Source organism: Phocoena sinus, chromosome 16 (assembly GCF_008692025.1).
Source record: "Phocoena sinus isolate mPhoSin1 chromosome 16, mPhoSin1.pri, whole genome shotgun sequence".
NCBI lineage: Eukaryota > Metazoa > Chordata > Mammalia > Artiodactyla > Phocoenidae > Phocoena > Phocoena sinus.
The window spans coordinates 77,526,522-77,550,726 of NC_045778.1; the positions used below are offsets into that span (position 1 = coordinate 77,526,522).

Consider the following 24,205-nt stretch of genomic DNA (forward strand, 5'->3'; position numbering starts at 1 on the left):
GGGAGCAGCACACCACTCAGCACACGGGATCTTAGTTCCTGACCGGGGATGGAACCCATGCCCCGTGCAGTGGAAGGGCAGAGCCTTAATCACTGGACCGCCAGGGAAGTCCTGCATCCCTTCCTAATCTTGTAAGGGGCCAAGATGACCCATGACCCACTACTCGACAGATCCTGTAAGCTGTCAATAATACATCATCCAGTGTACAGCCCTCTCAAAAAACTTATGTAAAACTGTTTTGACTTTTTTTTTTTTGGCTGTGTTTTGGTCTTCATTGCTGCACGCCAGCTTTCTCTAGTTGCAGAGAGCGGGGGCTACTCTTCGTTGTGGTGTGTGGGCTTCTCATTGGGGTGGCTTCTCTTGTTGCGGAGCACGGGCTCTAGACGCTCAGGCTTCAGTAGTTGTGGCACGCGGGCTCAGTAGCTGTGGCTTGCGGGCTCTTGAGCGCAGGCTCAGTAGTTGTGGCGCACGGGCTTAGTTGCTCTGCCGCATGTGGGATCTTCCTGGACCAGGGCTCAAACCCGTGTCCCCTGCATTGGCAGGCGGATTCTTAACCACTGTGCCAACCATAAAGAGCAATATTTATGTCCCTGTTTTGACTTCTAACAGGCGGCGAAACAGTTCTCAGAGCTTTCTGAGAAGCTGTTCCCGCGTTATAATCCTCAATTTGGCCCAAATAAAATTTTCCATTTCTTTCTTAGATAGACTGATTAATTTTTTCATCAAAAAGAGAAGGACATAAACTTGTGACTACTGACATAGAAAAGCATCCAAAATGTTCGTGTAAAAACAAACAAACTAAGAAACAGAAACAATACCATGCATGACAAGGATACTTTAATAAAAATGGTAAATACTAGTATACACATGGGGAAAAAGCAGTTATTTTGAAAGCGGAAAAGGTAGTACTAAAGGAGACTTTTTATAATTTGTTTTTCTAGAGATTACCAAAGAAACCAAAATGTTCTTAGAAAACACACGAAATAAATCAGGTTAAGAACATTCTCAGAGGGCTTTAAAATGTGAGGTAATTGATAACACTGCAGTAATCACACACTGGTCCCAACGCAGACATTTTAAATATGAGCTTTATTTTAAATTTAAAGAAACACTGAAAATAAACACTTTTTACAAATTATATCAAACACTTAAAACATAAAACATAATCTAGGAATGTTAAACAATAATTCTCTTTTTTTGTAACAATAATTCTTAATTCAAAGTAATGACATTCATAGGCTACATCTTGGTGCTAGCCAATATGGAGTTTACTTAAATCTAGTATTTTTTATAAGCTTAACCATTAATCCTTCCTAAAATTCAATGTCTATCACTCAACTTTATGAGGTTAAGCTAATCTTCTATGCAATACTCTCCTATAACTTTTTCAAATACAATTTATACCAGCGAGGAAATTATTAAAACATATATAAATTATGCTGAGGGGCTTGATTAAAAGGCTGTCTATATAGAGAGATGCATCTCACCTTAGAAAGCGCACGCGTGCACACACTCTCTCTCTCTCTCTCTCTCTCTCTCTCTCTCTCTCTCTCTCTCTCTCTCTCTCTTAATCGAAAATAAGATGCCAGGACATTCTCTTAATTATGTTACACAGCAAACTGCACGTTTATAAATGTCATTCTATTATGTATGAACTGAAAAGCATATACTTTTTAAAAGCCCTTGACATGGGGGAGTGGAATATGCCGGCTTTAAGTGCAGAAACTCAGAGCTTTACGAACTGCCCGTCTCCAGCTGGCTCCCAGGCACCACTGAAAACTGTCACCCTCAGAAAGACAAGATGGTCTTGTTAATGATTTCCACGGCCTCCAGAATCTCATCCTCCTTGATCACAAGTGGAGGTGCAAACCTGATGATGTCGCCGTGGGTTGGCTTGGCCAGAAGTCCATTATCTCGAAGTCGCAGGCACACCTTCCAAGCATCATAATCTAAAGAAAAACCGTCAGACTTGTATGCTGATCCAAGATAAACGTTTAAACATTCCCTTGCAGCGTGCATGGGCCAGGGCAGCCTGGCAAAACAGAATTCCCAGGACCTAGCTCAAGAAACGCAGCTCTGAGTTGCAAGCTTGCTTTGTTCTTACCCTTAAAAATGAAGTTATTTTTCAGCAGTGGTTTGAATGGTATGATTAGAAATGGTTTTTTGTTAGTTTTTCGTAAGTGAAAAAGACCAAGCAAAAAACTTACATGCTAAGGCAGATGTAATTAATTACGCAAGGAACCAATACAAAAAGAACTGGGATATGATACAGATAACTAACTGGCATAGAACAAGCAATACTCAAAACGTAGTGAACGCTACACATTCCTAACCTGGATTTGCTTCCTGAGCTGGCACAACTAGACTCTCATCATTTTCACTCTCACGACCCTCAACCCTGGCTGCATCAGAATCACCGAAAGGGTCGCGGCCAATGTCTGGGCCCCACTCCAGACCCATCAAATCCGTATCTCTGCAGCGAGGCTAGGCTTGGATTAATTTGTTAAAAAGCTCCCCAGGTGATTCTAAAATGCAGTCAAGGTTAAAAAATCACTGCTTTAAAAGGAAGGGTTAGGGCAAGAAAATCCAGCAAGGAACGCTTAAGGATTAGAAATGATGTGTTAGACACACACACTCAGTTAAGTGGCAGCGGGGGTTGTTTTTATCGTCAACATCATCATCACCATTCCTATTATCACTACTGCTCCTACTACCTCTACTGATATGCGAAGTATGAAAGTGAGTGAGGAAAGGAGAGCGAAGAGGAAATGGGACTACAGAGTGCTCTGTGCAGACTTCCTAACAGAAGATAAACTGAAATCTCCAAGTACTGCATAAATAACCTAAGGCAGAATAACAAATGACTGAAAGAAATGAAAACAGGTGAAATTAGTTATATGTGCCTTCATGTAGGAAAGAGCTATATATATATATATATATATACTTTTTTTTTGCGGTACGCGGGCCTCTCACTGCTGTGGCCTCTCCCGCTGCGGAGCACAGGCTCCGGACGCGCAGGCTCAGCGGCCATGGCTCACGGGCCCAGCCGCTCCGCGGCATGTGGGATCTTCCCGGACCGGGGCACGAACCCGTGTCCCCTGCATCGGCAGGCGGACTCTCAACCACTGCGCCACCAGGGAAGCCCGGAAAGAGCCATATTTTTAAGACCATTAATATAAATCAGGTAATAAGAGTATTAGGCAGAGCCTAAAAGACTTGGTCAATAGGAGGCCAGTCAACAGTTTCAAACAGAGGAAACCAACGACCAGATAAAATAGCAAACGTGTTCTGAGCTCTTCCTATAACAGTAATATCTTGTAAAATATTTTGTCCCCGTACCTTTGGTTTCTCTAATAACAATAGCATTTAATAATCCTTTTCCTCTTACAGCCGTTACAATATCAGAAGGTAGCTTCATGAGCTCATTTCTCAAGATGATACCCATCTTCTCTGCATTTTCAGCAAGGTTTTCTTCTTCCAAAACCTATGTTTGAAGAGAAATTACACAAATATTAAGATTGCCTTTTCTTTTACATTGTTCTTTGGAGGGGAATGCGGACCGTAAGCACAGGAAGAACATGATCAGATACAGACCAGAGTAACGTACCTTCCATTGCTACTTTCCAAAGCCTGTACCAGTCTGATTTCTAATCATCTAACATACGCTAGCTCAGACAGAGCCTCGCTTTAGTCATAAACCCATAAGCAATCTGATTCTGTGACAAAATAAGGACTAAAATTTGTTTAATGCAACTGATGTATTTTCTTCTTAGGTGAATAAATCAATGGACTAAATATACTTTAACTTTTTAACTGCAATAGAGTTCCCTTTGTTTTTTTCACTAAAAAGTCCATCCTCAGAGATAATAATTTTATGCCTTTTGTAGGCACTTGAGGAATAAGTCTAAAAGCATTCAAATCCACACTTTAACAACAACAAAAACAAAAAGCCACATGTGCTACGTCAGAGGCTTCACAGGCCAGGCCCGGTCACAGAGTGAGAGTTCGATGTGGACAGGCCAGGGCCTACAGGCCAAAAGTCCCAGGAGACTGCAAACTTGGGAAGCCCCTGGAGGATTCCCGTCTACTAGGCCAAGGTTAAATTACTTTTTGAGAATGCCTTGCCCCTAAACCCTTTCCTCTGTACTTCATATTCTGTAATACTCGGCAATCTTATCACATTTCTTATCACACCGGTGGGCTCAAACCTAAAAAGCACTTCAACACTACCTCCAGGACTAGCTACTGTACAGCTGTGATCAGTTTTTACCTCCAGGGCCGCGATGGCCACTCGGCAGCCTAGTGGATTGCCACCATACGTTGAACCATGTTCCCCTGGTTTAATGGTCAGCATTATTTCATCGTCACACAACACTGCGGATACCTGAAAGACAGAGACTTCAGCGCTGACCAAGTCTTTTCTCAGATGAACTCTTCTTATTCTTACCAGGAACACAAATATTTATGAAGCTGATACTAAATTTGACATAAACTTTCAACCAACAAGTGCTACACATCTGCCACCTTAACTAGCAGTGACAAACTGAGTGATGCCCTAACACGTTCCAAGCACATCAGGCACACTTCAATGGCACAGAATAGCACTTTGGAACCAAAAGAAGAAAGCTACTTCTGCAGTGATAAAATTTAGAATTCTTTCCACTCTCAAGGTGAAATGCTTTGTTTAACTGTTTAGAAAACAACGTTCTGCACTATATATTCAGAGCCCTTTAGTCCATACCAATTGTTGGCTCTGAATAGCAAACCCAAGAAAAGAATTACAGTTAAACATTAATTTTTCCAATCTCTACATTAATTGGTCGGTTATGGTTTTAAACAATTAGTAATACTATGTCTCAGAAAAAAAGCATAAAGGTCTACAGGAGTACTTTTGGGATAAAATGTTTCCATCCAAAACAAATGCAGCAGAGCAAATCCCAAGGCACACTCAATTCTTCAGTTAAAATAACTAAGTGGGTCACCCCATGGAACTCTGAAATGTTTTTATTACACATATTCCAGGTGACCGATATAGATATAGATATCACTAAGTAAAACCAAACCATCAGAAAGGCACTATTGTCACAGTCGGCTAATGTAAAAATATCTTAAGGATTCATGAGAATAGGGAAGAGAAAGAGAGGTTGAACATTGGACTTACAGGGTATAAACCACCAGAAAGTGCCTTTCCTAACAGGACCATATCAGGTCTGACATTTTCGTGATCAATAGCCAGCCATCTACCAGTTCTGGCCAATCCTGTCTGTATTTCATCAGCAATAAACAGAACCTATTGGAAAACAACAAAACAGCATTAATTATCATTTTCATTTCCATAGGGAAATAGGGATCTTTATTTTACTCTTCCCTACACAAATCTGTCATTCTGACATCCCCTCAGATTTGTGAAAACATTTTAATTACCCACACAACTTCAAGAGTGACCTGTGAAAACCCTGTAGACACACAGTTATTTCTGTGTCAGGCCACTCAGTCCCCAGAGGCCCATTCTGCACTGTTCTACAAAGTGGTAAGGCACTTAGACAAAGGGTTTTGTGGGGGGGTTCTGAACATAACTACTGTCTGGGACTAAATTCCCTTGTTTATTCCACAACATTTATTAGTAAAGAGGGAGAGAGAGCTTAAATTCTGGAGCAAAGGGATACGACAGAGGGTTTGAGAAGGACCAGAGTACAGGCTGCCGGAGCAGAGAGGAAGGAACCGTGGTTAGCGCCCAGAAGTCTGCAGCTCTGCCAGGGCCCAGCCAGTAGAAAGTCAGCTTCTTTGCAGCCTGCTGCTAGAAAGTTCTATCACCACTAGAAAGTTCTGCAGCTCTCAGAATGAAGTCTCCCTCTAGTGGAGAGGTGATGTAATCTTTGCATTTATCCTATCGGCCAAACCCTACGAGAGGCAGGCAGGTGTGGGCAGGTGGGCAGGTGGCTGACCTGGTGCTGGGTGCAGAGCTCTCGCACGCCCACAAGGTAGCCTGGGTCTGGAACAACAACGCCTGCTTCACCCTGAATTGGTTCCACCATGAACGCGGCAACGTTTGGGTCCTGAAGTGCACGCTACAAAAACAGCATGAAAATGTTTTTAGTAACTTCCTTTCAAACCTATTTGGAAATCTGAAATCACATAATGTGCATATTTTCCCGTTAAGAACAAGTGTGCAAATTAAGTTTTCACACTAACTTATATTCTGACTTTTAAGTATAACTTTTCTGACTGACATTCAATTACCAAAAGCTCTAAATACCTCAGCTTTAAGCTACTCCATTCTTTATTTTCTAATATATACTTAAATGTACTGTAAATAAAAACGAATGAGGGACTTCCCTGGTGGCACAGTGGTTAAGAATCCTCCTGCCAGTGCAGGGGACACGGGTTCGAGCCCTGGTCCGGGAAGATCCCACATGCCGCGGAGCAACTAAGCCTGTGCGCCACAACTACTGAGCCTGCGCTCTAGAGCCCGTGAGCCATGACTACTGAGCCCGCGTGCCACAACTACTGAAGCCTGTGCACCTAGAGCCTGTGCTCCGCAACAAGAGAAGTCACCGCAATGAGAAGCCCACACACCGCAACGAAGAGTAGCCCCTGCTCACCACAACTAGAGAAAGCCTGCGCACAGCAACGAAGACCCAACGCAGCCAAAAATAAATAAATAAATTTATAAAATAAAAAAAAAAAAATAATAATGAAAGTGGCCTTTTAAAACGCCATTAAAGGGAATTCCCTGGTGGTCCAGGGGTTAAGACTCTTTGCTTCCACTGCAGGGGGGCACAGGTTTGATCCCTGGTCAGGGAAGTAAGATCTCACAAGCCCCGCAGCCAAAGAACAAAAAAAATTAAATAGATACATTAAAAGTGTATCTTTTTACTTTACAATTCTTCCACTTCATAATTTTAAAAAGCTGGCTGAATGGCTGAAAACTGACTAATTTTGTCTATTAAAGTAATTAACAGGTAATACCCAAGTTAATACTTACGCAGGAGATAAATCTGAAGTGGTTAGTTGGTTGTCAGGATTAGACCACAGAACCTGGTTTCCCCGTGTTGGAAACTAACTGACCATTACAGAGAACAAGGGTGAATCTTGGCCTAACTTTAATACAACAGATTCTCAGTACAATCATGTATCTGTTTTTAATTCATACATTCAACAAATTTAAGTCCTATTTACTATGAACTAAAGTACCATGATGCTAAATGAAGTACCTCAAGAGCAGGCAGATCGTTATATGGAATGATTTCGAAACCCGGCATAAATGGTCCAAAACCATCGTAACTGGTTGGGTCTGTGGAACTGGAGATAGCAGACAATGTTCTACCCCAAAAGTTTCCAGCTAGAAAGAAGAAATAAACAGTCATTATTTCAATCAAACCTCCCCAATGTAATAAGCACTGTTCCCCCCAAAATGCCTTAGGAAGCTTGATTTTCAAAAAAGCAAGGGTTTGCTTTAGAGAGCCTCCAGTGAGCTCATTTGTTTAAACAAAATCTGATAGTAAACACCCTGGTTCATATGACTGAGGTCTGGCCTTGCAATTACTATTTTAGGCACTTCTCTACTGAGCGTCCGAAGTGTAATATATAGCCCCTAAGGATAGGTATTTTTCTTTTCTTTCAATAATCCCAAGCCCTAACAAGTGAAGCATTCGATGCTTGTGTTTCTAGAGACGGTTTTTCTAGACACATTTATTATAGTGATATGAGAAAGAGACTACCCTTCATAGAGAATTAGCAGTTTTCCTTTTAAAAATCCAACACTACAGGCTAACTATTCAATAGAATGAATTTTAAATTTCATTTGGATAGAATATCCTCAAGCAGTCCGAACACTTTCAATTTGCCTTCCTTGCTGTTATAAGTTTTTTATATGCTAAAAGACAGACATCTGCCTTTGTTCAGGAACAATTTTTACCCATTAATTTATTTCATTAATAATTTTAGGACTGATTAATGTCAGGCACGGGGCTTCCCTGGTGGCACAGTGGTTGGGAGTCCGCCTGCCAATGCAGGAGGCACGGGTTCGAGCCCTGGTCCGGGAGGGTCCCACATGCTGTGGAGCAACTGAGCCCATGCACCACAACTGCTGAGCCTGCGCTCTGGAGCCCGCGAGCCACAACTGCTGAGCCCGTGTGCCACAACTACTGAAGCCTGCGCACCCTATAGCCCGTGCTCTGCAACGAGAGAGGCCACCGCAATGAGAAGCCTGCACACTGCAATGAAGAGTAGCCCCTGCTCACCGCCACTAGAGAAAGCCCGCGCGCAGCAACGAAGACCCAATGCAGCCAAAAATAAATAAAATTAATTAATTTTAAAAAATAATAATAATGTCAGGCACTGTTCTAGGTGTCAGGCATAGAATGATGACTGGCAAGCTCCCTGCCCTCAAGGAGCTTCTATGCTAATAGGGAAGAAACACCTCAACGTAAACTAGTGAAGCAAATGCACAACATAATTTCAATGTGGTTAAACCCAAGGAAGAAAAGAAACAGTAGAATAAGAGCGGCTTGGAGGGTCTCCCACCTGTTGTGTTTTGTTTTGTTTTTTAGTATCTTCCCACCACTTCTGCCAGCTGCAACTCAATTAACCCAGTACTGAATTATTCTAAGTTGGCTTCAAAGCATCCATAAATACTACCCTTGCAAAGCCTCTCTCAGCTATGAGTACTATGAATAATCCCCACTTGACTTGTCCACAAGCAACAGCGTATTGATTCTGCTCAGACTTAAGACGAAACGCACACTAGACCATAAGCCTGCTTGCTCTCCTGCATCGGCCTCAGGAGTCTCACGCCCCACAGCTTACCCTGCAGTATAAGGGACGTGCAGCTGGGGACAGTCTTCTGTCTCCACCCACTGACTCACCAGCTTCTTTCAACACCTGGGTGAAACACCTTTGCACCCTGTGCTAATGTGAGAGAGACTGGACACAGTCTGTAAGAACGAAATCACCAGAAATGCCATTTTTGTTTGCAAGAGACAGTTCTGCTGTCCTACAACTAAGGTACAAGATTCCAAAATGGCAGACCACAGAGCTGTGCAGAGACTTCGGAAACAGGTATCTGTCGCTCCCACCCCCAAACACCAGCTACGGCTGGCCATTAGATGAACTCCGGATTCTGTTATATTATGGGGTTTATAATTTAACTGCGTGTGTCCACAAGGCAAAATATTTAATGATTCCAACCATCACAAAAATGAATCTTGACCATGCGCAGTGACAAATTTACCCACACTTTATGTTTTAAAAAATTAAAATCAGAGCTTTAAAAAAAAGTCAGAACCTATCCACTGACATCATTATCAAGATCCCCAAAGTCAGTCTCTATGGATAATCTGGATTAACTGTTGGTCTCCCCAGTCAGGATTCAAGTCATTCCTCTCAACCATTCACAGAAATATACCCAGGGCAACTCCAGCCCTCCTCTTCCAGCAGCTTCTAATGACACGATACAGTAATCCTCAAATACTAAGATTCAATCACCGGATCATACCTAAGGCATGGCCCCACCTGAACACAACCCAACATCAACAACCTCACAAAAAAGTGCTCCATCGGCAAGACTGTCTAATTAACCAGAAAACTGCTATGAAAAAACTCAGATAAGCAGATGGAAAACAAGTCATATAGTCACTCATTTTAGGGAGGGAGGAGTAGGGAGTTATTTCAGAGAGAAAAATCCCACATATGAAGAAACACGTGGAAATAAACCCAAGAAAAGGAAATCCTTCCATTTTTACGAAACGATCAACAATTAACATACGATTCATGAGGCAAACACATCTGAAATATTTCATCAGTAAATTAAAATGGTAACTGATACTGTACGTTTCGATCACAGCAGTTAATGGTGAATCTCACATACCTGCAAAAACAATCTTTGCTTTGTATTTCGGGATCCCCTTCACGGTATATCCCCATCTACGAGCAAGTTTGCAAGCAGTCTCTCCAGCCTCCACTCCTACCAAAAGAGAACACCTCTCAGTTTTAAAAAATGTTTTAAACTATCAGAAAATTATAAGATTTTCTCAGCTATTTAACAACAAAAAAAAGGAAGTATTTTACCTGTATTCATAGGAAGAACTTTGTGGTAGTTGAAAAGTTTAGTAACATACTCTTCGTATTCACCGAGCACGTTATTGTAGAAGGCCCTGGATGTTAAGGTCAATTTGTCCGCCTGACTTTTCAAAGCATTCACAATCTTTGGATGACAATGCCCTTGGTTGACAGCACTGTAGGCACTCAGAAAGTCAAAATATTTTCTGCCTTCTAAATCCCATACATAAATACCTAAAATAGATAAGGAAAGTAACTCTAGAAAAAATCACCACATTACATAAAGTTCAAAGACTAAGGCTGCTAGCCAGGGACTTCCCTGGAGGTCCAGTAGTTAAGACTCTGCGCTTCCACTGCAGGGGGCACGGGTTAGATTCCTGGTCTGGGAACAAAAAAAAAAAAAAAAAAAACAGACTAAGACTGCTAGCCAGCCCTCTGAATACCTACATATGAACCTTTCGTTAACATAGAATTGTGGTTAAGGCATGTTTTAGCTCAAGCATAATAAACCTTGGTTTATAAGGAATTATATTTTATCTGTCCAGCTTCAAATTACACATTTAACAAAAACAGCATACCAAGGAACTTCCCTGGTGGCACAGGGGTTAAGACTCCGAGCTCCCAATGCAGGGGGCCGGGGCTCAATCCCTGGTCAGGGAACTTGATCCCACACGCATGCCACAATTCAGAGTTCCCATGCCACAACTAAGTAAGCCCGCGAGCTGCAACTAAGGAGCCCGCCTGCCGCAACAAAGACCCAGCGCAACCAAATAAATTAATTAAATAAATAAATATAAAAACAAAAACACACCATTTAAAAAAAAACCCACATAACAAGAAGAGATTTTATAACTCTGGAGTGAAACCTTTATTCCTGGAAAACTGGAACCTTGATTCCTGGAAAACTGAAGTTTGGAATTTAAAGGAAGAAGTTATGCATAACATAAAAATCAACTGGTTGACTGTAAAAACCAACAGAATGGGAAAAAATATTTCCAAATCATATATCTATCTAATAAGGATCTAGTATCCAGAGCTCCTACAACTCAACAAGACGTACAACCCAATTAAAAAATGGGCAAAGAACTGGAATGGACATTTCTCCAAAGAAGATATACAAATGACCAACAAGCACATGAAAAGATGCTGAATATCATTAGTCATTCGAGAAATGCAAACCAAAACCACAATGATAGCATTTTACGCCCACTAGGATGGTTATTTTCTTAAAAAGGAAAACGAGAATTGACAAGGATGTGGAGAAACTGAAACTCTCATATATCACTAGTTGGAATGTAAATGGTGCAAGAGCTGTTGAAAACAGCTTGGTGGTTCCTCAACAAGTTAAACATAAACTACCATATGACCCAGCAATCCCACTCCTAGGAAGAAGGGGAAGAAAAAAGAAGTGGAAAACAGGTGTTCAAACAGAAATGTGTACACCAATGCTCACAGCAGCAGTATTCGAAATAGCCAAAAGGTGGAAATAACCCAAACATTCATCAACTGATGAATGGACGAACATGTGGCGTATCCATAAAATGAATATAATTCAACCATAAATAGCAATGAAGTACTAACGCATGCTACAACATGGATAAACCTTGAAAACACTGTGCTCAGTGAAAGAAGCCAGACACAAGAGGTCACATGTGGTCTGGTTCCATTCATATGAAATATCCAGAACAGGCAAATCTGTAGAAACAGAGAACGGATTAGTAGCTGCCAGGTTCTAGGGGAAGGAAGGAATGGGGAGTGACTGTTTAATGTGTATGGGGCTTCCTTTTGGGATAATAAAAAAACTTCCAGAACGAGCTAGAGGTGATAGTTGTACAACATTGTAAATGTACTTAATGCCACTGAACTGCATGGTTAAAATGGCAAATTTTATGTCATGTACATTTTACAACAATGTTTTTAAGTTGATCATAGATATTAAAATGTATTAGGGGCCTAACACCTAATTTTTACCATGTACCTAACATACTGTGGTAGGTGCTTTTGTCCCTTATCTCATCAAAAAACCCCTATGAGTGTTACCATCCCTATAGTACAGAGTAGATGCTTAGATTATAACTAGCCCCAGCTGGCACACATGCAACCAGGACTCGAACCCAGGCAGTCAGATTCTAGAGTGCACTCTGCTGCTGTAAGTAAAGAATACTTTTGCAAACCAAACCGCTTCCAATTTTGTAATATATAAACCTAGATTTTCATTTGTTCAGAAGGAGCTTTATCTACACTACAGTACTTGTCCCAAATAAAAAATACAGGCAAATGATTAAAATGTTTAATACTCTTATGCATCATCTTCTGGCCAAAAGCTAAGTAATAAACTTTGGCTTTATTTGGCTAGGGCTGTTATTTCAAAATGTGGATTAAATCACCATTTGGCAACAATCAGTAATCATTTATTCAGGTAAGAATCACTAATGGATGCTAAAAGTGGGAGCAAAAATTTGATGAGTAACAGGATATTTGCAGTCTCAAATCATGTCTCCACAAGACATTTAAAAGGGAAAAATAGAACTTTACAATGGAGAAGCCTGGCAGACACTACCTTACCAGTTAACCCCAAATTGAGGTTTATACGAAAAATTATTGGCCCGTACTCTTCAAAAATACCAAGGTCAAGAAGACAAAGACTGAGGAATGGTTCTGGATTAGACTAAACAGACCTGAAAACTGAATGCAACCCATGATCTGAGATTTTCTTTTGCTACTCAGGACAACAAGTGAAATGCGGATCAGGGCTGTAGATTAGAGAATAGTGCAGTGTCAATGTTAATTTCCTGATTTTGATACTTACACTTTGTTATGTAAGAAAAAGTCCTTGTATTTCAGGAAAGGCACACTATTTAGGGGTGAGGAGGCATCATGTCTGCAACTTCCCCTCAAACAAGTTCAAGAAAAAAAATGTATTGTGTATGTGTGTCTGGAGAGAAAAAGAAGATTAAGCAAATGTGGTAAAACGGTTAGCGCTTGAGAAATCTGGGTGAAGAGTAAAAGAAAAATTTAGATACTACTGTTGCAGCTTTTAAGTTTAAAATTATGCCAAAATAAAAGTTAAAGGAAAAAATGACAGCAATATTACAGTGCTTTATTTATGTATCGTACATTCCCTCCTGGCAAGGTCCATCATGACTTTGTAGTCCCTACAGTACCTAACACAGCAAGCAACAGACACTCAAAAATGTTGAATTAATCGTATCTGCAATACAGAAATTAAATGCATCTGGAAAAATGTATAGTGAGAAAATATAAAAGCAACTTTTACAAAAATGTAAAGCAAGTAAAAGGGGTGGGGGTGGGAAGGGTTGGAACATACCTTTCCCTCTCTCCAGGGCTACAGGTAAAGGGTGGTAGTTGTGGGCACCATATTTAGATTCCCGTTCAAAAATGTAATCAGAGGATGGAGGGCCTTGGACTGTTTTTTTAGTTGCAACAGATGTAGCAGAAGCCACTGAAGAATGAAATCCACGAAGGACAGCAACAGTCTGCAAACGTGCTAGTTTGGAAAACATGATGTCCTTCAAGTAGGAATATCACCAACCTGTCCAAAGAAAAGAGAAGGCGTAGAGAATAAGAACCTTCCCAGAGCAGACAAATGTCAACTCATGAACTATGTGTTCAACATTTACCAAAGAATCAGAAAAATAAAGAGAGAACTAAGGTGATAACTGTAAATGGAAAGTAACCTTTAAAAATTGTATTTAGGGCTTCCCTGGTGGCGCAGTGGTTGAGAGTCCGCCTGCCGATGCAGGGGACGCGGGTTCGTGCCCAGGTCCGGGAAGATCCCACATGCCGCGCAGAGCGGCTGGGCCCGTGAGCCATGGCCGCTGAGCCCGCGCGTCCGGAGCCTGTGCTCCGCAACGGGAGAGGCCACAACAGTGAGAGGCCCGCGTATCGCAAAAAAACAAAACAACAACAAAAAAAACTCGTCTCTTTCTAGGGGGCAGGGTCAAATTCTAAAATAAAAACTATTCTCTATGATTTTGCTATCAGGGTCTACAGCTCTGTGACTTCATTAGAACCTGGTAGAGAGGCACTAAAAAAAATTTTTTTAATTAAAAACGAGAGGTATTAAAAATACACTAGAAACTCTCTAAACAGCATCTTCTAATTAACAGGTTGACACAATATTGTGAGTGAAAGGAATCTTTGAAATTATCTAAATTCAACATTTTCATTTTACACACTTGCTCAGCTCATTCACAAAAGAAATGGGACAACATATCCATTTATATGCTGAGTTCAGGCAGTCTTATTAAAATATAACTACAGTGTGGACTTCCCTGGTGGCGCAATGGTTGAGAATCCGCCTGCCAATGCAGGGGACACAGGTTCGAGCCCTGGTCCGGGAGGATCCCACATGCCGCGGAGCGGAGCCACTGGGCCCGTGCGCCACAACTACTGAGCCTGCGCTCTAGAGCCCGCGAGCCACAACTACCGAGCCTGCGCGCCACAGCTACTGAGCCTGCGCTCTAGAGCCCGCGAGCCACAACTACCGAGCCTGCGCGCCACAGCTACTGAGCCTGCACTCTAGAACCCATGAGCCACAACTGCTGCGCCCACGTGCCACAGCTACTGAAGCCCGCATGCCTGGAGCCTGTGCTCTGCAACAAGAGAAGCCACCGTAAAGAGAAGAATGCGTACAGCATAGAAGAGTAGCCCCCACTCATCGCAACTAGAGAAAGCCCGCGCAGAGCAACGAAGACCCAACGCAGCCAGAAATAAAATAAATTAAAAATATACATATATAACTACAACTTACTAACAAAAGAGTAACATCCAAAACATTACTAATACTCGTGCTTAATTAAGGTTTTTAAGGTGAACTCTGAATATTTAATTCGAGGGGTCCTGTGGTCCGATCCATCAGATGCACTAGGGCCCTGTAGGCACATTTCTATTCAAAAACCTTCTGGGTTCAAGTTACTGTGCCTGGCACAACACAAGAAATACTAGAACAGAATCAAGGAGGGCTTAAACCAGCCAACTTCAACAACTTCCCCTTCCAGAAAGGCCTGGAAAACCAGGAGAGGAGAGCGTAAGTTCCTCAGCGTTTGGAGACTAGGATGTAAATTCTAGCTGAGGCTATTAAGAGTAACTATTTGGATGATTTTGTCCATTTTTTTTTTTAGCTTCAATGTCCCCATTTGCAAAGTGAAGTTGAAGCCATTCAAGGCCATTACTGAGGATTAAATGAGATTGTTTTAAAGCACCAAACTTAGCACAAAATAGCCACTCAGTTAGTTCCCTCTTAAATTCATAAGGGAATTAGCCAAGTTCTGCAATATAAAAAGAAAACAGTGCCAGGGTTTCTTTTTTAAACTGCAGCTTTTGCTCTTCTAAAAATTTTTTTCTATTGAAAAAAAAATTAGAAACACAAGAAAATGACCTGCAGTTCCATATTTAGGAGGTAACCATTAACTTTTAACTTTTTTCTATGCATAAATACTATACACATTAGCTTTTCACCCTTCCCTAGGGAATTTACCACATTAGACCTTCTGAAGGCTCCCAGGACCCTTGCAAAGATTTTTGTCACAGGTCCTAACACTTCAGGACTCTTGTTTTCACACCTGTCCCCTTACTAGAATGCTACTAGGCTCCTTAAAAGGACAGTAACTATGTCTTAAAAATCACTTTGCATCCCCAGAACCTAGCCCACGTTTGGGGATTCCTTGTGTGTCAAATAAACGAGGTCATTCCTAAACAGACTCAGGACTTGCGAGGGAGTCAAGGCAGTGACAAATAGCAAGGCCATCCAGAGAGATGATTAAATCACCCACTCCTAACAGACAGAGCTGAGTCTAACTCTAACAGGAGGCTAGCAAGATGTCAACAAGAATGATCTTTCTATCAAGAGTTTACTTCCATTAAAAAAAAAAAAAAAAAAAAAAAAAAGAGTTCACTTCATTAGATCATTTCACTCCAGGCTGTGTGCATTTAACTTAGGCCCACACTCAGGTCCTGGAGAAGAGGACAAATTGTCATTGACAGCAAAAATTTTAACACTAAATGTTTTCAGTAATACAATTGACAAGGTCCTTCTTCAAGCTACTATTGGCCAATCTAATCCATCTTATCTATACTAGAACATACCTAAAATAGAATTCCATAAAACGCTGCGTTTTGAAGAGTTAATTTAGCATGCACTTATGAAATACTACTTTTTAAAATCACTCTAAAAGAAAAACCAGCATTAAATTCATCAAAAAGCCACTTAAAATATTCCACTTGAGGAATAAATTTGGTTTTACTACATCTGTCAAATATTTACCTTTCTTGAGGCAACCATTCAAAAGTACAGTCTTTTTTGGAAAGTTCTGCCAACAAAAGTTTTTTGGCCCTTTTTTTTTTTTTTTTTTTTTTTTACATAATCTGGCTCAAAGTCAGCTCAAGTGCGCCACTGGCAAACACCGTTAGCATTACTACTGAAAAAGGATTGGCTCCATTAGATCATTCCCTCCACACACCTCCAAAATCCATTCATCACTATTTTTAAATGTAGATTTCACCCATCCCCAGGAACTCAGGAAAGGGCATAAAATATGCCAAGTAACTGTAATAAAGGCAGAGAGTGGGGATGGTAATACAGTCTCTTTGAGGAAAAAAAAGTCTTTTCAAGAATTTTTACCATTCAAAGTTATACTGGGTCTGGGACTTCCCTGGTGGCGCAGTGGTTAAGAATCCGCCTGCCGTTGCAGAGGACCCGGGTTCACTCCCTGGTCCGGGAAGATCCCACATGCCGCGGAGCAACTAATGTGCGCCACAGCTACTGAGCCTGTATTCTAGAGCCTGCATGCCACAACTACTGAGCCCATGTGCCACAACTACTGAAGCCCGCGCACCTAGAGCCCGTGCTCCGCAACAAGAGAAGCCACCGAAATGAGAAGCCTGCACACCACAATGAAGAGTAGCCCCTGCTCGCCGCAACTAGAGAAAGCCGGCATGCAGGAACAAAGACCCAATGCAGCCAAAAATAAATAAATAACTTTAAGTTATACTGGGTTTTGGGGGGAGCAGATTCAAAACTTATCTTGAACACCATGGAAAAACTGCAAACCCAAAACAATAAGCTTTATTGTTTAAATCTTGTCCTTATTAAAAGATTTTACTTTCCTACTTGGATCTTTTTCATAGTCAGGAACTAGGTTCTCTGAAGACGGTACCAGGATTTTTTTTTTTTTTTACCAGGATATTTTAATGAAAGAAGTCTATTGTTTCTTTCAGATGAGTAAGATGAAGAATTTGGATTACGTATCTAAAGAACAGCTCCAAATTCAAATTGAGAGAACTAGTTTACCTACAGAAACTCTTACTCTTAGAAATCCGGAGATTTAGAATTGAGAACCTGGAGTTTAGTAATTTATTAAAGCCACTTCATTCCAAAGTCACTCCTCCGTCTTTTCCGCCTTAATTTATCACCTTATCAAAGAGGTAAAACTGAACACCAAGAGATACAGTGACAAAGGGAGGGGGCTGTGGGTCACCGAGCACAAGTGTCCCAGTGAAATCAACCAGAATTTATTCATGCTCAGCACTGCTGGCAAAGGAATTCGAGGAAGTGTTCGTGCTGAAAGCCCTGTTGACCCCAATCCCCTGACACCATGTAATTAAACCTGCACTTACTGTAAGGTAAGGCTCTACTTCTGACTTTTTTATTTGGACAAAGGCTGGAAGGGAAAAGATAGGTTGGGGGAGGGGAGAGATGAGCAGGTAGGCTGCAGGGCCAAGGAGCTGCCCGGAAGGACTCGGACCCAGTCTCGATAGTCGGCACCGCCCCCAGAGGCAAAAATTCACCGTTTACTGAGCAGTCCCGCGTGTCCAGAATGCGCTCTCCTGGCCGACGTCAGGAACCCAGTGTGCTCGCGGCGCCCACAGCCCCGGTCCCACGCGCCGGCGCCCTAAAGGCTTCCTCCCCGGAAACCCGGAGGCGCCCGAGAGGCTCAGGGTCAAGGCGCAGAGACCCCGGGGCCCCTGGGGCCGCGGCACGGGTTCGTGGACTGCGGGCCGGGAGGGCAGAGCGCCCGCCCCCATGGGCCGCGCGCCGAGGGGCCGGCCCGGCTCCTCCCGCTCGGGCAGGCGGAGGTGCCACATCCACAGCCTCTCTCTTTCTGCCTCCCTCGCCCGCTGCTCCCTGCCGGGATGCGCCGCACCCCTGCCCGCCCGGATTGCGCGCGGGCCGGCTGCTCTCCGACCCCCGGTATCCCGGTGCCCACTGCCGGCAGCGCAAACCCGCTGCGGATGCGGAGCCTGCCTGCCGGTCAAGGCCCAGCACGCCCCCTCAGCCGGCTCCCCCCGAACCCGGGACCGGAGCCGCCCACGCCAGACCCCCGACCCGCCGCGGCCCGGGGCGCCGGGGACCCACCCGAGGCCCGGCCCCGCGGCGCCTGCGCGGATACCTGGCGGTATCTCGGAAGCCAGACCGGGACACGCGGCGTCAACTGAGCAACTGCGCGACGGTAAGGCGTCACAGACCTTAAGATGAAGCTTTTGTCCCGCCCCCGGGACGCCCTCGCTTCCCATTGGCTAGCGGCGGAGAGCTGAGCACCAATCGCCGTGGGCCCGCCCTCCGCCCCGCCGCTGCGCATCCCAGACTCCGACTGGAATCGCAGGTTCGAGCCCCTCCCGCGCCTTCAGGGCCGAGCTGTTCCGGGCCGCCATCGGCTCACTGCGTTTGGGCGCCTGACTAGCCAGTGCTTTTCCTTCGGTCGCTCACTGCCCTCCCTTTGTTGGCGGGAAAACAAGGTCCGAAGGGATGAAACGTTGGTTGGGCCCCCGCCTCGCGGGGCTGGACGGCAGGCTGGACTTCCAGCCCTGCGTTCGCCGGCCGCGCTCCCAGGCCTTTGCCTCGCCGAGCCTTACGTGTGTGCGGCGCCAGCCCATCCCGGCCCCAGGCAAAGTCGCGCCCACCATGTCCTTGAACCCTGGTGTGCTGTAATGCTGTTGCGCTTCTGAAGCCATCTGCATAAGTCATCACTGCAGTGGAAAATGCACTGTCCACCTCCTCGTGGTTGCTGGCAGATACTGAAATGATGGCAACACACTGTAAGTTTGTCTGCGGCGCCCTCCACAACCCGTTAGAAACGCAGAACTGAGAATGGATAGGCCAGGATAAACTCATTTTAGAATTATGAGAGAGGGCGTCCCTGGTGGCGCGGTGTTTAAGAATCGCCTACCAATGCAAGGGACATGGGTTCAAACCCTGGTCAGGGAAGATCCCACCTACCTCGGAACAACTAAGCCCATATACCACAACTACTGAGCCTGTGCTCAAGAGCCCGTGCTCCACAGCAAGAGAAGCCACAGCAATGAGAAGTCCGTGGGCACCGCAACAAAGAGGAGCCCCTGCTTGCCTGAAGACCCAATGCAGCCAAAAATAAATAAATTTATTTTTTTTAAAGAATCGTAAGAGACCTGGACACCGTGAAGTCTACACCATTAAAAAAATTTTTTTAACTTTATTTATTTAAAATTTATTTATTTTTGGCTGTGTTGGGTCTTCGCTGCCACTCGTGGGCTTTCTCTAGTTGCAGCGAGCACACAGGCTTCTCATTCTGGTGGCTTCTCTTGTTGTGGAGCACGGGCTCTAAGCGCGTGGGCTTCAGTAGTTGTGGCACGCGGGCTCAGTAGTTGTGGCTTGTGGGCTCTAGAGCGCAGGCTCAGTAGTTGTGGCACATGGGCTGAGTTGCTCCGCGGCATGTGGGATCTTCCTGGACCAGGGCTCGAACCCGTGTCCTCTGCATTGGCAGATGGATTCTTAACCACTGCGCCACCAGGGAAGCCCCAGTCTACAGCATTTTTGTTAAATATTGGAAACAGAAATGGGAGTGAGAAAATGACTTACCCAGGGTTATCCCACAGGTGAGGGGCAGCCCAGTCCTGTGTGCCACCCCCCTTCTCTGAGGGTGATCACAGACAGCTGCAGGGACAGAACTGCACATCAGCACCGTGTTCCATTAGACCGTCCTGATCAATCAGGGTCCCAACTGGAAACAGGTGGCACACTCCAAAATGGAAAATTGAGGTGTATTTGTTACAGGAATTATTTAAGTGTAAACCACAAGAGGTAGAGAAGTAACCCGGGGCTAGTGCACCAGGGAAGACCATTGTCAACCCTAGGCTTACAGGGAGCTGTTTTCAGAACCCAAAGACAAAAAGAAAGGAAAGACCACCTGCCTGGGCAATGGTCATCAGTGACCTCCAGGAACGGGAGCTGGGGTGAGGAAGATCCTGACCTCCCATCTCCTGCCAGGGTTCTCTATGGACTGAGCCCATTAGGAAGCCAGAGACCTAAGGAGCCCTGTGAGGGCAGTCCCTGCAGGGCAGCCTCCTGGGATGCAGGCAGGGTAGGGAAGGGTGGGGAGTAGATGGGGTAGGAGGACAAATGGAACTCATTCAACACAGAGAACCAGCTAAGATAAGCCTTAGCCAAGTAGAAAGGAAAGTCAAAGCTATATGGTAAGGGCTGGAAAATGTGTGGGCACAGGGCCAAGCTGTAAACATCAGAGCCCATGTCTACAGATGTCTAGAGCAACACACCAAAAGGGATTCAGTCCTCTGTGGCTCCATCTGCCTTAGACCAAGGTCAGTTATTCTGATTGCTATGGCCATGCCCTCTCTAGAGCTCATTGAGAGTAGGACTTTGCCTTTTAGTTTTTTGATGTGCCTCCATAACCCTGAATACAATGTGATTAATTTCTTGGAAGTTAGGTCCTTGTGCTCACAGGATCAGAGAGGAATTGTTTCTTCATGGTCCTGCCTTACAAATCTGGGCAGGTGTGTCAAGCCAAGCCCAGCTCTTGGAACACTTACAGAGAGCCCAGGAATCCCCAGTTTGGCCTTGGCAAGTAGGAACAGGTGCTTCTGAATTCATGAAGGGGACATGACACCCAAGATCTGAGTAACATCAAAATGTGTTGCAATGCCTTTTGGACTTACAGATAAGGTGCTCTTTAACTAAAACCTTTTCATAGGCCAGAAACTGCTTAGAATGTCTGGGTTTTATCTCTTCTCTCTTATCAGAAAAACAGAGGTACAGACAGCATGAAATACTTTATGGTTTTTCTAGCTGGTTGCAAAATAACTAGCAGTTGTTTTTCAGCTTAATGTGCCCTTGGAGACCTAGACTTGAAAGCAGCTTGTTTTCAAACAAGAAACAGAGCTGCTCTGTTTGTATGCATTTTATTTATAGTCTAGAAACACGTAAAGACAGAGCATACATTACAAAGATTTTTGAGCCTCTAAAACCACTTATAGATTCAAGTTATTAATTATATGGGAACAATAATACTGGATGATATGAAGACTGACCCCATCACAGATATCCAACACCTAAATTAGTTTATTTAGTTCATTCAATAAATGTTCCTTGAGTGCCTACATGCCTGACCCTGCAAGGGGTTTCACATCAGGCAAGAGTATGTGGGTCTCTTTAGTAGGAGGGAGAAGTTCAGGAAATGCTCCTTCAACAGGTGTGAGCTGAAGTCTTGCAACTTTGACCATCTGAAAAACTGCAACTACACAAAAAAGGAAAGAATTCATTTTCTTATACAGGCAACTCTCAATTATTCAGTGACCAGAAAAGCAATTTATGGATTATGCCAGCCTCTTGCTTTCCATCACTTCCTCTATTGCCCAATTTGTTTTTACTTGTCATTAGCATAGCCTAAGTGTAGGTGGACTCGAAATGATTAAAAAGGAAAATCCACACTGACCATCAAGGAGAAAGTCTTGTAATGAGACTCAGAAGATGTTTGGTGATTTTTACCCAGCAGAAGAAACATTTTTCCCCATATTATATTCACCCTAAAAGAGGTCTTCCAACAGAAGACTTGGCAATATACATAGCTCATGCCTCCTGCTGTTGCTGCACTGAGCCAAGGCAGGCATTTAAATCTGGAGGAGAGGGACTTCCCTGGCGGTCCAGTGGTTAAGACTTCCCCTTCCAATGCAGAGGGTGTGGGTTCGATTCCTGGTCAGGGAGCTAAGATCCCACATGCCTCAGAGCCAAAAAACCAAAACATAAAACAGAAGCAATATTGTAACAAATTCAATAAAGACTTTCAAAATGGTCCACAACAACAACAAAAAAATCTTAAAAAAAAAAATCTGGAGGAGAGTAAACCTCCTTACATCCAGAATAGCAGGAATCTGGCAGGAGCAGGGTAAGCAAAATAGTGAGGAAAGTTAAAGAAGGATATACCTGGTAAATGTTCTGAAGTTAAATCTGAACTGGGGACAATAGGCAGAGATTCAGAAATTGTGCAGTTAAAATACTGGTTCTGCTGCGAGGATATGCCTGCTAGGGGCACTTATTTTCTCTCGTCCGTAGCTGAATTCCACCGAAGACCTCCAGCTGCAGTTTCCATCTATCCCCATATGATACCTTCCCTGACTCCCCAGGTCAAAAGAGTCCCCCCTCACCCTCAGCACTGCCTGTCCACCTGTCACAGAGCTGCCTGCAGTCATTGTTTGACTACTGTATATTTCTAGCTCTATGTTTTATCTTCTCACCCAGACTATAAATTCTTTTTTTTTTTTTTTGGCCATGCCACGTGGCATGCAGGATCTTAGTTTCTCAACCAGGGATCCAACCCATGGCCCCTGCAATGGAAGCGTGGAGTCTAACCACTGGGCCACCGAGGAAGTCCCCAGACTATAAATTCTTGAAGCTACCTTGCAGCATGTCTTGCAGGACTTTTAGAGCCTTCCAGAACCCATCTCCATGTTGCTTTTAGTAGGAACTATTATTCTACACTTGCCCCAACTCATCTTTATTCCCCGGGGCAGGAATTAGAGGCAGAGTAGAGGCAGGCCTACAATCCTGAGATTCTAAAAGCCTAGATGGCAAAGCCCTTCCCACTCTTAGAATAATAACAGCCATTCAAAACCCCAGAAGCTTGGATTGAAAGAAGGATACTTCAAACCATTATTGTCCATTAACACCTTGCTACTTGTCCAAGCGCTGAAGGATTGTCACCTGGGCCTGATAAGTTTATAAAGTTATGTGCTAGAGAAAAGGGGATGGACCAAGTCTTAGCGCGAGGCATGAGATTGGGAACAGAGCTGAATTCAGAAGGGGAGGCTCTGAGAGGATCTTTGGGGTTAGTAGCTGCAGATGGAGGATACTGCATGCCTGGGAGCCTAAGCAGGGAAAGAGAACAGAAAATACCAGAAGAGGGATTTGGGTGAACCAGGTCAACTCGGTGAAGGCTATTCAAATCAACTCAGTAGCAAATATTTTAAAAGAGACTCAATTCACGGGGCTAAAAAGTCAGCTAATTATCAATACTGAGACATAATAAGTAAGTTATTTTGAAGATACGAATTAGAGATATAAGTGCAAAATAGAGCTGAAGAGTTTTTTTTTTTAAATAAATGTATTTATTTATTTTTGGCTGCGTTGAGTCTTCGTTGCTGCACGCGGGCTTTCTCTGGTTGCGGCGAGTGGGGCCTACTCTTCATTGCGGTGCGCGGGCTTCTCATTCTGGTGGCTTCTCTTGTTGCGGAGCACGGGCTCTAGGCGCGCAGGCTTCAGTAGTTGTGGCTCACGGGATCTAGAGCGCAGGCTCAGTAGTTGTGGCGCACAGGCATAGTTGCTCCATGGCATACGGGATCTTCCCGGACCAGGGCTTGAACCCGTGTTCACAGCATTGGCAGGCAGATTCTTAACCACTGCGCCACCAGGGAAGCCCAGAACTGAAGAGTCTTAAAGATCTAATCTAGCACTTTTAAGGACAGAGAAATCCAAGATTCCAAGGTAAAGGGCCCCAGCCAGTTGCGACATAGGTGATGGGACAGCCAAGAAGCCAAGTGTTCACCCCATCATGTGTTGTGTTTGACACTTAATCAGAAGTAAGAATTTTAACTAAGAATAAAAAAAGTTAAAGTAAAAATTTTTGACAAAATATTAAGTAGTGAATTAGCAGCAGCGTTTATTTGGAAAATACATTGCTCATTAATTAAAAAAATAAAATAATAGAAACCTCAAGTATTAGCTAAACATTTACATCCTTATCTATCCAGATACTAAGAAGTTCAGTGTATTTTGCAATTTTTCTTTTTTATTGATTCCACGGAGGCCAACTAGGTGTGAGCTTTGATAACTTTTATTACTTCTCTTTTGAAAACTTTA

At 43.6% G+C, this 24,205-nt stretch overlaps 1 protein-coding gene across 4 annotated transcripts; it reads right to left on the reverse strand.

Moving 5' to 3' along the window:
* Positions 1-816: 816 nt before the first annotated feature.
* On the reverse strand, positions 817-18,558 carry OAT (ornithine aminotransferase). Of its 4 annotated transcripts, none has more exons than XM_032608966.1 (10): positions 18,471-18,558; positions 13,388-13,612; positions 10,069-10,293; positions 9,869-9,964; positions 7,215-7,342; positions 5,946-6,068; positions 5,162-5,290; positions 4,271-4,384; positions 3,340-3,484; positions 817-1,949 (listed from the first exon to the last, which is right to left on the reverse strand). In XM_032608966.1, the coding sequence occupies exons 2-10, from the start codon at positions 13,581-13,583 to the stop codon at positions 1,789-1,791; spliced, it is 1,317 nt and encodes a 438-aa protein (XP_032464857.1). In that variant the 5' UTR covers positions 13,584-13,612; positions 18,471-18,558; the 3' UTR covers positions 817-1,788. The 4 variants fall into 4 exon arrangements, with proteins under 4 accessions (XP_032464857.1, XP_032464858.1, XP_032464859.1 ...); XM_032608967.1 differs by having other exon boundaries at positions 18,437-18,517; XM_032608968.1 differs by lacking the exon at positions 18,471-18,558 and adding an exon at positions 17,869-17,984.
* Positions 18,559-24,205: the final 5,647 nt, after the last annotated feature.